Source organism: Myxocyprinus asiaticus, chromosome 25, assembly GCF_019703515.2.
Source record: "Myxocyprinus asiaticus isolate MX2 ecotype Aquarium Trade chromosome 25, UBuf_Myxa_2, whole genome shotgun sequence".
NCBI lineage: Eukaryota > Metazoa > Chordata > Actinopteri > Cypriniformes > Catostomidae > Myxocyprinus > Myxocyprinus asiaticus.
Window position 1 is genome coordinate 8704095 of NC_059368.1, and position 18972 is coordinate 8723066.

Genomic DNA, 18972 nt, shown 5'->3' on the forward strand with positions numbered 1-18972 from the left:
ACTATCATTTAACTCAGTTTACATTAACAGGCTAATCAGCCCTGAAAAAAGGGTGTAATTTAGCCTTCAAAACCACAGGTTTTGTCTAACTGTGATCCAAGCCATAGAAGGTTCTCCAAGTAAGGGCTCACAGTCTTTAAATAGTACCAAAAAAAATAAAAATAAATGAAGAAGTTAAAAATTGCTTGGGGGCCTGGGTAGCTCAGCGAGTATTGACGCTGACCACCACCCCTGGAGTCACGAGTTCGAATCCAGGGTGTGCTGAGTGACGGTTGCTAGGGAGGGTAGAGTCACATGGGGTAACCTCACGATGAGTGGTTCTCGCTCTCAATGGGGCACGTAGTAAGCTATGTGTGGATCGCGGAGAATAGCATGAGCCTCCACATGCTGTGAGTCTCCACGGTGTCATGCACAGCGAGCCACGTGATAAGATGCGCGGATTGATTGTCTCAGAAACAGAGGCAACTGAGACTTGTCCTCCGCCACCCGGATTGAGGTGAGTAACTGCACCACCATGAGAACCTAGTAAGTAGTGGGAATTGGGCATGCCAAATTAGGGAGAAAAGGGGAGAAAAAAATTAAATTTGCTTCACATGTGGTAGGATTTGTTCAATTAAAGCTGTGCAACTATAATTTTTGGAATAAATGAAACTCAAACTGTAATAATTTGTGATTACTGAACACCTTGAACTGTGTAGCAGCACAGTAAAAATGCTTGATAAATTTACTGTACCGGAGCCGTGGTGCGACATACATGCCCCATACATTTTCACTTGTAGTGATCATGCAGGTCCCAAAGTAATTTACTGTCACCAAGTGCATTAACATACACACCAATATGCTGATAACTACTACAAATCTGCTTATTCAAAAACTCTTACAATGCAATTAAACCGCATTTACAATCGCCAGATTATTCTTTGATTTTGACGTCAAACTGTCATGCTCACAACACTTGCACACATTGGATAAGCTGATAAACTGGTAAGAACGCCTGTAAATCTGTTTACATGCATCACGAAATCTGGGTAACGTGCAAACATCTACCGGTGTTGATCGTTTATGACCTTTAGGCATTTACATGACCACGTGTTGTTGACTTATTAAGCATAATCGGTGTAAGATCATGCATGTAAACTCACTCATTCTCTATTACATAAATAAGCAAAAATGTAAATAATTTATATCACAACACAACAAATTTGGTTCATTTCCAATTCATTCTCTGTCTAAATCATAACATGCATCGAGTACTTAGGCAATGTAACCGATGTGATTTGTCTCAGATATCTGTGGATGAAAAATTATGGCAATGGCATAACAAATCAATCTGCATACTTACGATAATAGGCTAGCTAGTACAAATTCGGAAAAAGTCCAATTCAAATCAATGCTAATTAACAATGACAGATCACTTCATTATATATTCTCATGGCTGACATGCGGTAGCCTATAGAAACACAATGAGCCTGCAATCTGATAAAGACTAGGGAGGCCAGTGGATTCTTTTCTTCATCAGTTCGGCTCTCAGTGCTGATAGCCCTGCCTCTCACTGCAAATGTACCAGAGACTGATAGAAACGCAAAGCCCTGGAGCAGCTTCCTCCTGAGATTTCTGCTTGTTCTTTCTTCTCTCGCTGTCAGATTCTTTACTGCATAATTCATATAAAATAGGCCCTTCCTGTCATAGAGTTATGAGTATAATATGTTTTCACAGCACTCTGATGCTTTATACATTGAAAGATATGTCATTTTCTGAATGTATGGCCACTGTTTTACATTTCTGAATTTTGAACACTGAGCTGCATTTAAAGAAAGTAACTCAGAGGGACAGTAGATAAATTGGCCTTGTTTTTAATAGAGGTGGTCTATTGTGAAATGGAAGGCTGTGAGAGAGAGGGAGCCGTGAGTAATCTGTGCAAATGTACAGAAAATAATTTAATTGGCTGGTTTTGCTAAAGAACATAGCCGTCTGTTATAACACTGATTAACTGCTCAACTAAGCTCACAACATTAACAACACAAACAGGCCATTATGTGGGTGAAACACTCTAACGAACCTGGTCATTACCTGATTAAACCTCAAGTGGTACTCTGCTCTCCTTAACAGTCCGCACATTTCTGCCACAATCACCATTCAAAGTGGTAAAAGAAAAACAAGCAGTGATAACACTTGATGGGTAGTGAGGCAAAAACTGCAGCATTGACGCCTTAGGGCGCTTACACACTAGAGAAAGATCTGACAGAGCGTTTGATGGACAGGAATGTGAAAGTTCAGTTGTGAAGGTGTGGAATTGGATTTCTGAAAGCAAACTGAACCTGCCTGTATGAAATTCTCATTGGTCAACTGATGCATACAAAGTGCATTGCAGAAAAAGTTAATTTTTTCAACTTGTGATCACATGACGGAGTGCCATTTTTACAATCCTTAATGTTTCAATTCTACATATTACAAAAGGAAAGCTTCACGTTCAAAAAAAAACACAAATGTTCAATTACAAGTCATACAGACGATCGCAAACATAAATCATGTTTGCCTTTGGGTACTATAGCAAAAGTATGCTGCTTGAGTGATTTGGATTCACAGAGTTCTCTGATGAAGTGTAAAATCAATTGTGTAAGCAACCTGACATATTCAAATCAAAGCAAAACAATTATAATTAATGCATATTAATTATAATACAAATTAATTTTGTATTTGGGTGTTTCTTCAACTTCAGCTACTTTCATGTCAAGGAAGTTGATTTTAAATAATAATGAACATATTTTTGTATTTTTGTTATATGAAGGTCACATTAAAACTTTTTACTGTGCCTTCATTTATTTTGGTAGATTTCAAATGCCTTTTATGTACAGATTTTACTGTTTTAGCCTTGTCCCAGACCCAAACTTTCAACATTAAATCATGAAAATTCATTGAAAATGTATATATAATTGTATACTGTGTAAAAAAAAAAGAAAAAAAAACAAACAAAAAAAAATACATAAATAAAATATAATAAAATAATATATAAAAGATATAAAGTTATTAAAAATAACAAAATGAAAAATAGATAATATAGCAGTAAAACTAAGTAGTAAAAATGCCATGTTTTAATGCATTTTTGTTTGTTTGTTTGTTTGGTGACCATTTGTCAAAATTAATCTGTGTAATATTGATCACGCCAGCATTTACAATGTCAGGAAAAAAAAGAGAGATTTCCAAATCACCTCCCTGATACTGAGTTACTGACTTAATTCTTGCAACACTGGATAACGGAGAAGGTCAAACAGGGTTGTACTCTCAGTGTATATACACTGAATCGAAAATGCAGGCGTGTGAATAATCAGATTTCAATCATCTTAACTAGCCTAGTGTTACACAACACACTGTATATTTTTCTCCACGTCAATCAAATATGGGTGTACAGCTTCAAGAAAGAACAAAGAACTCAAGAGGAGTGGATTTTACTTTGAACTGTGTTCTGTTCCATCTAGACACTCTGAAAAGAAGAGAGGTGCATGATGAGACATTGAGAGATCTAATGGAGCTATGATTGAGATGGAAGTGCTCAAACTGAGAGATGAATAAGTGACAGCTTGAGCTTTTTGAACTTCCACACCTAATGCATAGTTAAAGACTGCCAGACGAGAAGTGCCTTGAGATTAAAGACCAAGATACCTGCACTTATCGCCACCTATCACCTGAGCTCACAGTTTTTAGGTTAATGTCGGAAGCATTATGGGACTATGCAGGCTGCCTTACAAATACTTAAGCTTTTAATTTTCCAAAGAAAGACTTCAGAGACCGTGTTGCAGTGAGGTCCGGTGTTTATTCCCTATCTAAGATATGCACTGAATAACTACGTTGCAGTTTACACAGACTGGTTCTGGGTGGAGGCTGTAAACAAAGTGCAGAACAAGTGTGTGAGAAGACGGAAAGTGCAGTGACATTAGGTTAACAAACACTATTATTTTTATTTGACCAAAATGCAAACTCAGAATGAGTTTAAGAACATAAGTTAATATCTTATTGCATTTATAAGGATGTCAGTACCGATACTCCGCACAGCTAGACTGCAAAGGTTATTGTGTAATCAAAAACGCGCTTGAATCAAGGTATATTTTATGGACTGACTATTATCTACACAACTTCTATGGATCTACGATGAAGTAAAGCAGGAAGTAAAGCAAGATGAATGTAAAAAAAGTGAGTAAAAGATTGCAATATATCACCGTTTTGAATTGCAATACTCTAAACATTGTATTATTATCCAGCCTGATCTCATGAAATTTACGTGAACATGATGACATTTTTGCAATTAAAAATTTACGAGCTGTTTACGAGCTAGATTTTCAGTGAAATATCCAGCTGGGGGTGCCAAAAGTGAGTAAAATGGTGTTGTATTCAGACAAGGTTTTACGGTGGATTTTAGATGGATGTTTTTAAATCATACCTCCTTAACCTAAAACTTTTGCCTGAACCTAACAAATAGTGTTTTGAAATATAAATGAGACATTAAAAAATACATCCTTACCCAAACAACACCTAAACCTAACCGATAAAGTTTTAAAATGCAGAAGTGAAATGAAAAGTACATATTCTGAAGCAACCACGTCATTTCATGTCGCTTCTATGACTCTGTCCTGTCACGTGTCAGCTTGAGTTCATGACTGTTTGAACTGTGGTCCTCCAACTCAAAGAGTTCAACGCTCTATGAGATGAGCTACCACGCAAGCTCATCATGTTGGAATAAGTCTATATATGTAGGTGTGTCTGTAATACAAGCATTAAAATGTGTCGCTTTTCAAAAGATGCATTAAAATAAAAGTGTGTCGATATCATAAAATAGCAGGGTCTGAGTATTAGAGAGAAAAATTTGTATTTATAAAGTAATCAGCCATTGAAGTCATGATTTGAGTGAAAGTGAGTAAAACATGCAGTTGCTGTAGAGCCTCTAGTGTTCAATTCACCTGGAAATGGCAGGGAATTGTACCTGGAGACACATATAGCAGCTTTTGCAGAAATGTATTTAGAGTCACGTAGAGCTGGGCGATTTTTTTCGATTAATTGGAATTTACGTTTTTGACAAAAAATTAAGTCATGGATTCGAGGTTTTGCATAAAATATTAGCAGATGCTGTGGTTAGATACACTGTCAATCCACCAATGGCTGAACATAAAAGAGAAAAACAAATGTTCACAGCACTTGGCTTGATGCCACCCTCAATCTGATAAGCCGAACATATGTGGATATATGTGCGGCTGCGCGCTCCAATGTAACATATGTTAACAACACGGAGACCGATATAAAAGCTTGTAATATTTGTAGTATGATTGTACAGTGTGATTGTAGGTAGACTTCGTCCATCATGCACGTTTACACCGGCTTAATCAAACAATAACTATGTTCTGTGTAAGTTGTGTAAGTCATAAAGCACTAAGCTACATTTTCTGAGATGTCAACATAAATGTGTGTTTAAAATAGATTTAGAACATATGTGACAGTTATGGGTGCTTCATTTCAAATCATACAATGGATAGACTATAAATGGGAGAATCATCCACATCTCCTTTTATCATGATGATTCAGATAGATCGCTAATTATTGCTCTGCTGCTCTGCTCAGCGTATACCGCTAGAGGGTGCCACATGCTCACAGCATTGACTGACGTCATTATTTTAAACTGTGCTTTTGGTTTCTTGCATTTTCAACTACACTGAAATTGTTCTTATTTCTGGACTCTATCTGCAGGTGTTTATGGTTATACATACAAATTGACTGATATACTAAAATACTTTCTAGATAAACATGACTATTTTTAGATACTGATTTCTAGACAACTTTCTAGATGGACTAGTTTTAGATAAAAATAATACCTAAATTGGCTTTGAGGCATTTTGTAGTTGTCTTATTTTATGCTATTATTTCTGAACATCAGTGTTATTTTAAATAAATGAGATTTTAATTTATTTTACTTTTATGCTGTTGACAAATTTCTGTGTTGCACATTTTTTGTGCATTTCTGTTACACACCTTTGTTTTCTATAATGAAATAAAACTTAGATTTTTCTAACCAGGTTGCCTTGCATTCTAATAAGGAACATGTTATTTGAATCATGTTGGAGTTACTTTTTTGTATTACCTTTAAATGTAGGAAAATCTAAGAATCGTAAATCGTCATTAAAGGTGCAGTATGTAAGATTCAGAAACCCTTGTTATTAATGACACCTGTGGCTGTTAAGTGAACTGCAGTCTGTTGCTCGTGATCGCACTCGTGCACACACTCCATAGGGACGCGAGCGAGCATGACTCCATAGGGAAGCGAGACTGAACGTGATTCACCGGCATCATGCTGACAGATGAGGTAGCATGATTAAAATTACACAGTTATGATTGTTTTACTACAAACTTTGAGATTGTATATTATATTTGACTCTCCAGTGCTGGAACTGGGCTAAAACAAAGTGTGGATATAGGTCTGACTATGCGAGACTGTAGTTTGAAGTAATCACTTTGCTTTGTATGATACATTGACTGCATTTATATGATAGCCTATGTCGGCGTTAGCTAGCTAGCCAGCTTTATCAATAGCTGTTAGCTAAATTTGGTGGATGATGACAGTAGCTGTTTATAAAATAGACTGTACATTATAAATATGTTGACAATTCAGTATTGATGTGATTCCATCACAACTGTCATTTTGATATATTGATGCGCTATTGTTTTATAATAATAGAATGTATATATTTTCTGTATAACCAAGTTACTTTACACTAATGAATGGAGCATTTTGCATTATCTTAAACATTGTCTAACATTAATTTCATGTGTTATTGTAGTTTACCTTGCTGAATAAATTACAGATTAACATTATGTCAGTTACTGTGAATCAGCATACCTGACTTTTAGTATAAAGAGAAGATCGTTGTAATTATTTGAAAGTTAAGAAGCAAGGTGGCTTGCAATTCGTCAGCGTTAGCAGGCAAAATCAAGTTAGCTAAAATTACACAAATCAATCCTTATGGCACTCTATTTCACATGCTTTGCAGTTATGTAAGCTTACCTGTCCAATAAGAAGAACACCAATTCAGGGTTGTTTTGATCCCCAAAACCAAATGAAGGTCTCTTCAGTATTCAAATGTCCTGCCGATGTTCACTCTAGTTTTCGCTCGACCACGATCACGTTCCCGCTTAGCCAGACGGGATTCATAAAATTATTATTTTTTTTTTTTTTGACTTACTCAGAGTTTGTGTAGGAGTCGGTGTTGTGTTTGGAGCCAGACGTTTGCTGGATTCCATCTCTAAGATAACGTTACCTAGTGTTGCAGACTGTCTGTTGACACTGTTAAATAGCAGAAGAGAAGCACTGAGGCAAGGCTCTTTGGAGCGCACATAAACGTCACATCCTTTGGATTTTCCCGGCAAAAGCGACCTGCTCCCTTCGCATGAAAATCAGTCTACAGGCTTTAGTAGGCAACCTAGGAAGTCGGGAAGGGATAATTTTTTAAGTTGCGTTACAAGCTGTTCACACATTAGCAAAAAAAAGGCGAATATTACATGAAAATTGTTAATATTACACCTTTAAGTTTGAAAAAAAATCGAGATTTCATTTTTTTGCCATATCGCCCAGCCCTAGAGTCACGTTTTCACTATGAGACCAAGTTGATATTATCCCAGACAGTGATATAATATCATATCACCAGAAGGGCTGGTTAAAATGTATAGATTTTCCAATTAATCCCAACAATCCCAATATTGATTCTTAATTTCAAGATCAGTCTTTTACACTTACGTTTTACTTCAGTTTTTGTAATGTACCTAGTTAGAAGGTCCCCTTTATAATTTACAGGGTCAGCTGAAATAAATTCTTTCATATGTAAGCTAAATGGACATCACAACAGAAATATACCCAAATGAATCAGAATTGAATCACACTGTATCAAAATCGGAATCTAAAGCTTGTGTATTGGAATCAACTCAAATCGGAAAATGTGTATCGATACCCAGCCCTAATCACCAGATCCCTGTTGATCTTCCCTAAAAATAAACTCTCTTTTTTTGTAAGCCAACAAGAAGGCCCCATGTTGTAGGGCCCCATATTGTAGAGAGGAAATTGCTTATCATGCTCTATCAGAAGAAGGAAGATCTCTTGCTAATAGCAGGCACACCAGCCGTCTGGGGTATTTGGAGGAATGAGCGAAAAACAAGTCATTCACCTCTGAGCAAGAGAAAAATTATACATTTACGATTGACTAAATAATGATTTTTTAATCTGGCACTTCCTAAAGTTTCATTTCTCTGCTTGTTATAGTAAAATTGGTGTGGCGGCTCAGCACAATGCAGTGGTGTTAATCGCCATATGACTTCCATCATGGGAAAAACAGTGCCGCTAACCATTTAAAACCAAGAAATAGGCAAATTAGCGTAACTGAAAGCGGCACATTAAACAACTCATAGAGAGCTCTTTGTTATCGAAGAGAATGCCATTCGCATTAAGCGAGCAGTACACAATAGCAGTGTCACTCAGCACAGCATGCCGGCATTAAAGATGCATGCAGTCACTTCAGCATTGTTTAATGAACAACAAAAGCATGCACATGTATTTACAGTAAAGATGTCTGCTGACAAAAACAAACGACTGTGAACCTGCAGTGGGGATGATTAATTTCCTCTGCCTCACTGTAAACAAGTCAAATGCATTTTTAATCATTCCAGAAAAAATAGCAGCAATAATGAGCCACCGGTCCACTGACTGCTAATGAGCTGTAATACATTTGGTAATAAAGGGAATCTCTCTCCGAGACACTGCACCAAGGAATACCCACATTCCCACTCACATCCATCCCGACAGAATGTACGGAGACTCCCACAGAAGGATGGAGAGAGTGAGCGAAGGTCTGTGCTGCAGTTATGATGAAACAGATGTTATGATCATTAGCACTGATAGCATCATTTATCCTGCTCTGCCCTGCCCTGCCTGCAGAGCTCAAGTCAATCCTTCAGAATTCAAGTAATTATGTCTTTTAAGCAGCTTTTATCCTATTTCCAATGTTTGGACTTTGGAAAAAAAACAAAAAAACAATAAGGTCGGCTTAGCAGCATGGTTTTAATATAAACATGCACCCAAAAAGTGTACGGACCTACACGTTTTCCTTTTTTATTTTATCCCACACATCAGTTAGGTATGCATGTGTGATTTAAGTCTAACCATTATGTCACCAGTGGTGTGGCCTTCTTGAAGACCTAAAATCCAGCTGTGCACATAATCATTAAATTACTTTTTTGAAATTTCCCTTGAACTTAATGTTGAAAAAAATTATAATAATTCACTCATTAAAAGCAAAAGAGTCATGACTAGTTGCTCTATTCTCCAAGGTTTAAACATTTTACAGCATAACATTTTTTTATTATTATTTTCTTTTTTTTTTTCTCAAAACAATCAAAACAAAGACTGAGCACTAAAATAGTTATGAGTGGGCAGAAAATCCAAAGGGGCTCCTTGTTATTTTATAAACTCGAACTCTAGTTGAAAAAGCTAATGCTGCACATTTCGCAGTACTCCTCATGCCAAGATCACTTAAACTCTGAGAAAATAACATGTTGTTCATAAAATACTGCAAAATGACAGAATTAAAAGAAAATAAAGGAGACAAATGTTGTGTTTCCCCACACAAGTGACATCTTCAGATGTGTTAACTGGGATAGTTCACCCAAAAATAAGTTAATAACAAGCACACCTATAAGTTGATAATCACCAAAAACCAGCAACCCAAGAAAACCAGATTTACTTAAGATTTGAAATCATCTGATTATTCTCTGCTTTGATGCCACATATATAAACAATCATGCACACAACACATGCACACATTGGATAAGTAAAGGGTATAAGTGTTTAGCCTGATTAAGAAAAAACGTTTAAGATGTTTGCATGATCTTACACGTTGCTGGCTTATACGTAATTGGTGCAAGATTGTGCATGTAAACATGCTTATTGAAAATTACCATCATTTACTGACCCTTGTTTTGTTCCAAGCCATATGACTTGGGAAAAAAAAAAAAAAAAAGAAGGTAGGCAAAATGCTAGCCTCAGTCACTACTCACTTCCATTGCATCTTGGTAACACTACAATAAGGCTCCATTTGTTAACATTAGTTAACAACTTTAGTTAACATGAACTAACAATCAACAATACTTTTACAGCATTTATAATCTTGGTTTATTTTAATTTCAACAAATAGTAATCTTTTTTTTTTTTTTTTTTTTAAACAAAAGTTATACGTTAACATTAGTTAATACACTGTAAACTAACGAACTAAAAATGAAAAATTGTATTTATATTGATGAACTTTAAAGGTGCAAAAAACAAAAAACAAAAAAACAAAACTTGATTTAGAATGATGCAGCATCCACACAACTAGGTGTCAGTGTAAGTCAAAAATGACACAAACAAAAAGTTACTGAGTGCACCTTTAAGATTAAGAAATGCTGTAAAATATATAAGTTCATGATACCAAATACATTAAATAATGTTATCGAATGGAACTTTATTGTAAAGTGTAACCTGCATCTTTTTCCATACAATGAAAGTGAATGATGACTGGGGTTGTGCATGACATCTCATTTTGTTTTCCACAAGGGTTTTTGAACAACACAAGGGTGAGTAAATGATTACAGATTTTTTTAAATTTAATTTTTTAGGTGAACTTTTCCTTTAACATACATGTTCACATTGATCAAAATGATCAATATTAAAATCTATGGGCTATAATAAAGTCAGACTGAAAACAAGTGTTTGTGCTGCCCCTGACGAGATACTGAAAAATAAATCGCCCCAGCACGAAGAGGATCCACAGATGGGACTTACCAGTGGTTATGTAAAATGAATTATAGTGCAAATTAAAAAAAAAAACTAAACAATATGTGATCCATTAAGGAGTTAAGTGTTGTGTTCTGACAGGAGGCTCTTTCCCAGGCAGCTCACGTCAATGAAGGAAGACCGTCTGGGCGTAAATAACAAAAAAATAAATCAGCCAGAGATTAATCCTCTCATCGTTCAGGAGAGGAAAACCAGAGCAGGACTAAATCACAGCAAACAACATTGGTTTCTGAATGCGGCCATTCACTCAGCCCATAATCAGGGACATGTGCGACATTTGCATGAAGGCTGTCTCACAAGATGATGAAAGATTCATCAAAGGGCTAAGGATTGCTTTGAGTGCCAGCCAAGGCTCTAGAGTTGTCAGCTGCCAGAAATCACACTGCTTTTACATTTTAGCAGCACGTCTACCACCCAAACCAAGCTAGACATTTTATGTTATATGCATACGTAAATTCAAAGGATAATGAGAAATGGCCCATGTCGCTCACTCACTCAGGCCTGGCGGAGCTCTGAAACTGTACTGATCAGAAGCCTACCAAGAAAGACTGAACATTCTTCGGAATAGCAATGACATAGACCTCATCCTCCAGTGATGATTTAGTCATGCAGCTTTTTGTGGAATCCTATAATGGGTTTGCTCACCAAAAAGATTACATTTTTCAAAGCCCAGTAAGAATTTAAGCTAGACACATTTACTAAGTTCTCCTGCTGTGGCATAACAATGTGACTGGGCCACCTGAAGCCCATCTTCTCTAATCAACATTTCTCAGTTCAGGGCACACATTATTATGAAGGCAGGTTGGAGGGCATTTCATTATCTGAGTGTCTGAGATTACTATGCTAAAGGACTTTCATCAGCACTGCGCCTGAGTCGTGGACTCACTTGCCACTTTGTATTCAACAGTTTTGTGTGTTGTCCCATGTCAAAACATGGTAATGAAACCTGCTTGTGTATCTTGCTGAGAGAACAATGTAGTGTTGAAAGACTGATATCGCTGTTAGACTATTTACATCAAGGGAGATAGCTCCGCAGATCCTTCATTATTACTGAAAGGTTGGACATGACATGAATAGATGCACAAATAGATGAAAAAATATTGATACAAGGATCTAAAGTAACAATACAATTTTGTAAGAAAAAGTATCATGATAGATCGATATATGACTGTATTGGTATAGCCCTATTTTATTTTTTTATTATTTTTTTTAAAACAATGCCACCAAAATTCCAAATGTTCTTTATTTGTAACATCTGATGTACTTCTCAATATTCCATTATAGGCTTAGTTTTATATATTATCACATTTTCAAGGTAAGAGGTAATAAATTCTCAATCTTGAAACGGATGACAATTTATTTTATATGGTTTGAAAAAACTGTCCATATAAATGTTAAAAAAATGCCCTTAAATAAATCCAAGAGGCAAGTATTGCCCCTTAGTGCAAAAGTTAATTTCTGACACTGCCCGCAACACAAACTCAAGTCTGTTGGTTAATTCATCAAGGAGCAAATGTAACACATCACTCAAAGGGATACTTACAGTAAAGGGATAATTTACCCCAAAATCACCTTTCACCAGTGGGGTTGGAGCAGCATGAGGGTGAGTAAATGATGATGGAATTTTCATTTTTGGAGAGAGGGCTACTAAAGCTACTTTCCACTAGTAAGAGGAAGGGTCACTTTAGAGATGAAAGATGGCTGTTTTGCTAAAGGGCCTGCCTTACATCAACAGAGCCACTACGCTAATGCCACACAAGTACAAGCCCAATGAAGCTCACGCAATGATCGGTTCCCCCTCTGGACAAAGCTCTTTTCTGCACGACATAAATGAGAGCTTGTATTATCACTAAGAGTACATTTACTGCAGGCTGCATGGAGAAAGTCCTGAGTATCCGTGGAAAATGCCACTCTTTGTATTTGAATCAGATCCTTCGTGTTCTGCCAGATGCTGTTGGGCAAATCTAATTCACAAGAGGGGAGAGCGGAAATATGAGTGAAGTTCTGCATTAGCCTGATTCAATGAAGGCTTGGAAATGGGCTTTGTGTGTGTGCTTTAGGTCACAGTCGAGACTCCAATGTCTTCTGGTTTCAAAAGGCTTTCAATTTATCAGAGTGTGCACAGAGCATTCTGAATATGCCGGGCCTTGGAATGAGCTCTAAGCTGGACGGTGGAGTGTGTGTGTTTGTTTAACTTGGCTCAATGTCTGGGCAAACAGTCAGACCACCGCAAGAGGACAGACTTAAGGCCTCCGTGCCTCTCCTGAGGGGTGAATTGTGCCCTGCCAACTTTAAATGTTACAAATTTCCAACAGTTACACACAATATTTGGCAAAAGAGCATCTTGAAATGTGTAGGACTCCATTTAACTTTTAGACTCCTTCAGGCAGCTCATCGGTTATCGCCAGCTTGCATATCAAATCCTTTGGCTAGATGCACTCATTCAGTCTGATTCAGCATTAAAGAACATCTGTATCTACATTCAAGGTTTACATACCTCTTTGCCAGAGAGATAATAGGCAGACAGCAGCCCTCCGACAAAACGGATGTTCACTTCAAAGACGGAGATTTCAGCATTCTGAGGGAATACAAAAAAAAAAAAACAAAAAAAAACAGGAAAACAAAAGAAGTGAATATTTAAGCTCATAAAACTACTGCAGCTGGCACCCCTTGAACTGCAGACTGTAAAAAATTTAGAAAAGTGTGTGCACTACAAAAACTCTTTCACTCACACACCAAACACAAAGAAAGACAACAATAAAACAGTGATGAAAACAAGCTCTGCTGGGATAAAGTAAAGATTCAAACAAGCTCCCAACGGAGAGTGAAATCTGAGTCTTCATATGTTCTATGGCTCTACAAAATTGTAACTACTGGGTAAATGGGTATCCTATAATGCATGTTAGAAAATTATGGTAGGCTCTGAACAGAGGGCTCCAGAGAATACCTTCAAAGCAACTGAATACTTCAGTATTGATGTTATAGTTTTATCTTACATAAGCTACAGTAGAGAACACTCATCTCACTAATATCTTGCTAAAATTAAAGGGGATGTGTGTAAATTTTCTCCTATCCCCACTTAATATGCAGAGACAGCTATAAGTAAGCCATTGGTTGATTTCCTCCAAAAGTGCAAATACTGTAGCGCAATAAAAACATTACTCTGTTTGTTCAATCCATCATGCAGCCTTGATGTATACCATACCGATGTCTCAAAGGTCAAAGTCTGCAGGTTTCAAAGAGTTTTTTTTTTTTTATTTTCTCCCCAATTTGGCATGCCCAATTCCCAATGTGCTCTAGGTCCTCATGGTGGCGTAGTGACTCGCCTCAATCCGGGTGGCGGTGGACGAATCTCAGTTGCCTCCACGTCTGAGACAGTCAATCCACGCATCTTATCACGTGGCTTGTTGAGCGCGTTAACGCAGAGACCTAGCACATATGGGGGCTTCACGCTATTCTCCGCGGCATCCACGCACAACTCACCACGCGCCCCACTGAGAGCGAGAACCACATTATAGCGACCACGAGGAGGTTAACCCAACATGACGCTACACACCCTAGCAACCAGGCCAATTGGTTGCTTAGGAAGCCTGACTGGAGTCACTCAGCACACCCTGGATTCGAACTTGCGATTCCAGGTGTGGTAGTCAGCATCTTTTACTTGCTGAGCTACCCAGCCCCCCCCCCCCCCCCCCCCGTTTCAAAGAGTTTTTGATGGTTTTCACTCATCATATAAGTGTCGATTTCACAACTGTCATGTTCATAACACAGGTTTTTCCCCATTTATGTGAACATGACAATGAATAAAAATGTAATATTACATGTTCTAAGGAGTGCCAACCCTTCTACATTCTGTGTCTAACATTATTTATGTGTTGTCCATTTTAATTCACAGAGTTTTTACAAAATGTGTGGTCTCCCAAAAACTTGTGTCCATTTTTGTCACGGCCAGAACAAGTCCATTTAGGTTTACGATTATACTTACAAATAGTTCGATATACTGGCAAAGATTACTTTATAAGTGAAGTAAAATATCACTTTTCACTGAGAATATGTAACATCTGTAAATCTGGAATTGCCCAGGGCCTGAAATTCAGCGTTGGATTGCGGATACTGCACAAAATGTTAATAATTCCTGCAGGTTCCATGTTCATTATGCAGAAAATTCCCACAACCACACACCGCAGTGGCACATTGTGTCACTCGCTCATTATACAGCACATTATATACATCATTACACAGAAAGGCATAATTAGCAAAAATGCTTTGTACAAAATAATACTATAGGAAATTTAACACAATCTTTCGGATACTGCAGTCTGGCACTTTTCTATATATGGCATGAAACCGTAAGTCTCATTTAGCCTTCGTCATATGAAGTTAAACAGTTTGACCTCAGCAAGACATCTATGGTCTGTCATAATATTTTATGAGGTGAAATATTTATGTCGCTGCACCCTCTCCGGGCAACCAAGCCATTACGACCCACTTATTGCTCAGCATAGGCAAGTGTTTCATTTCTCATTAAAAAAAGCACAGCAGAGAAACGTTATTGCATCACATTGGTAAATATCTGGTTGGGGAATCAGATCAGGCATCTATGAAAGATAAATGGTTGTTGTCTCAGGGTGGTTATGGGATTATGGATAGCCTCCTCTCAATTGCTTAAGCAGTTCCAACTGCAACAGGGCACCAGATGTTTCCAGGTGATGGCTTGACTCGTTTGTTGGTCTTTGAGGTGATTTTTAGAAATGTTAAATGTCATTAGAAAAGCAAAAAAAGGATGCAAAAACTGTTGGTAAATGCTGTCTGTTCCTTGGAAATACTGGCAGAAGATCCCACTGCTACAAACAGTGAAACCTTAGAATGTCCCTTTGCCATCAGTTTGACTGACGTGATGTGTACATTGAAAAATGGGTCAAAAAGACGCCTCAAAAACCAGCCACAAACTCACCAATCAAAACTTCACTTTTATGTCACATGAAATCTTTCCCATGTACAGTACAGGAAAATATATAGAAGTCACTAGGGAATCAGTAGAAGTTAGATAAGGCAAAAGCAGCGATACTAAGCATCCACTGACTTTACAACTCTGCAATTATTAAAGACCTGCAAAGACAAGCTTTAAATAAAAAATAATTAAAGTTAACTGAATCACAGATGCTGATGAGGAACAAAACACTTGGAGTGGAAGATGTGACTATTTTAGAAACTCCTTATCTGCAACAGAGGGGAACGCAGCTTGTGATACAGACTTCAAACAAGCCTGCAATGTGGACAACAGGAAAGGGATGAATACAATTGTCCACAGTGTGCAAATGGATAACTTTCTAGTAATGTAGCTTTTCTGCAATGACTCTCTCGACTTGAGTCAAATGGCATATGTCCTGTCTGGTGGCCTATGTCCTGTCTGGTAAGAATTTCTTATAAAAAGAGAAGGGAATTTCTATTTATATCCTTTTGATGAGGCTCTTCGATAAACAGGCGGTATAATGTCTCAGTCTGTTAGTGTTCTGAAAGGTTATATCATTTGTGTTGAGTTCAGTTGGGGTTTGCGGTCACTGCAACATAGCTGTCTTTTACAGCATTCAGTGAATCTGACCTGAATGATACTGGCTTTTTACAGGAATAAAAGAATCCCACAGCATAAAAGATGAAAGATCATAGCTATTGATAAGTTCTTCTAGTCTATGGTCAAATTTCTCTGTAAAGCAATCTGATAATAACCAAACAACTGTCTGTCATTATGAGGATTAAAGGGGTAGTTCACCCAGAGAAACCTGTATGATTTTCTTCCATGGAACACAAAAGGAAATGTAAGGCAAAATGTTAAGGCCTCACTTACCATTCACTTTCATTGCAACTTTTTAATTTTGGGGGGCACTATCCCTTTAAGAAAGCTTTCTCTAAAGGGCTGTTTACACAGGATGTGTTTCTATGTCCATTTGCGCTTTTTTGGAATTATTTTTCTGTTAACATGCGCTAGATGGACATTTTTAACCGTTGAGGAGCGTCTCACTGTTTTTTTTTTTTTTTAGCATCTCGCTCCATGAGCATAATGTTTTAAAGATGCCGTGTAAAGTAAACCTATGATTCTAATAATGTCAATTTTCGAACACATTCTAGACACTTGTATTTTGGTCCGATTGCTGTGCTGCGTCTAGCTTTTTTTAACGCAATAACATGTTCTATATGAATGGCCCCTCTGACTGGAACGACCCGATAAACCAAAATGTTGCCAAAGACACTGAAATAATGGGCCTGCCAAACCTTATGTTTGTGCAATGACCAAGGATTTACTTAAGATGAATCATATCTCGCAATAAAATCAATGAGTTGCCAAACAGATAGGAAAGCTTTAGGAAGCCTTTGAACTAATGTGAAACAGTACTTTGTACACAAGTGTAGACGATAATATATGCCAGATCACTGATAACCTTTACTTAAATAGCTAAACACCTTTTAGCTGCTCAAAGATAACCTCAAAACAGAGGTCAAACAAAGAAGCATGACTATCCTTCCAAGGGATCTGATTATTCTGCTGAGAAAGAGAATTTTGTGCATCAGAAACAGGTTGCTTAGTATTCCAGAGATGGTCTAAATATTAATAACTGATTCACAGGGGTTTAATGTGGACTCTAGCATTGTTAAAACTGCTCAAGGGTACAAATAAAAGCCTTTCAATTAAAAGTTGTTTAACACTCTTCATTAAAGCATTGGACCCTATATATATATATTCTTGTCTCTTTCCTTAAATTTACGATTCTTAACTAACAGCAAACCCACGCAGAATGTCTAATGAAATGACCTCATAATACAGAGGTGGAGAACTGATAGAACATCAAAGAGGGAAAAAAAGTATTTCTTTCTGCTTCATCGTGCATGTGTTATGACTTAATTCGTTCCTCAACTTCATTTAGCCATTTCTGGAGCATTCTGCAACTCTGCATGGAGAAATAACTCACTCTCGCCATGCACTACCACTTGTCTTTATGATTATTTACGTATGTAAGTAAAATCATGACTGAAGTCTTTGATACAAAAGACTGGATCAGACTGAAATTATTAGGAAAATAATCTTCAGCCACTCATTGGGAACGAAAATTTAGTACTGAAGAGCGGCATGGATTAGAAGACATAAAAAAACATATTTTATGAAGCCTGGAGAGTGGTATTGTTAGCTCAGATGAGAAGAGTCGCCTCATGCATTAATGCCAGACTTGTGAGTCAGAGCCCTATTGGCTGATTAACAAGCAGTGACCCTAAGAGCTCCCCACCCTCGCACAAGAGCGAGAGTTTACTTATTCTTGTAGCACTGGCACACAATGCAAACAAGTTCTCAAAGCCTCATCAAAAAGTCATTATTCGAATTGATTCTGTTTTATTATTCAGGGTCCTATTTTTAGCAGTAGTAGCTATGTGGATATAACTAATTGGATCATTGGATTAAAAAAGCTTGAGATGGGTCTTACCATGTTAAAGTCCAGGTTCCTCTCCACCCACTCAGTAGCAGCATCAAACTCATCATACATCTCCATAATGTAGAGTGTGTCCAGTGCATCCACAATGGTGGCTCCTTTGAGACTACCTGTGGATAAATATGATGAAAAACTATTTGAGAAGACTTCACATCACACCACAGATTAATGTGTTAAATAATGTGCTGATAATAAACTACTTGGCCAGAAATCTAACACTGTATCTATGTTTTTATTTATGTTTTAAATTCAAGACTGCAGATTCAAATTTATCCCCAAATAAAAAAAATTATATAAAAAAATAAAAAAGTACAAATCTACATAGAAGTTGTTTTTTTTTTAGGTCAATTTTGGCATCATTACCTAGTACAAATAATTTTAATTAATTCAGCTAATTAAGCTGATGTTATAAAACACAAATTTAGGGGGGGGAAGAAAGAAAACAATAGTTAGCATATGGTAACTGGCACACTCTTTAACAAAAACAAAAGACATTCACTGGATGTTTTTTCATTTGCACTGATTATGAACACAGCAGGTTGGCGACATTGCTTTTTTACTTTAATTATTAAAGTCTGGCACTGTGTGCATCCCTCTTCAAGAAATGCAAAGCTGCCAACCAGCGGTGTTCCTCAT

General features: G+C 37.2%; 1 protein-coding gene across 1 annotated transcript in view; it reads right to left on the reverse strand.

Moving 5' to 3' along the window:
- The window catches only part of LOC127416049 (mannosyl-oligosaccharide 1,2-alpha-mannosidase IA-like), a 177649-nt gene that overhangs the window by 86653 nt on the left and 72024 nt on the right, over positions 1–18972 (reverse strand). Inside the window, exons 3-4 of the mRNA XM_051655157.1 lie at positions 18331–18446; positions 13356–13436 (exon numbers count right to left, since the gene is read on the reverse strand). Coding sequence (XP_051511117.1) covers positions 13356–13436; positions 18331–18446 — 197 coding nt within the window. The remainder of the gene's footprint in view (positions 1–13355; positions 13437–18330; positions 18447–18972) is intronic.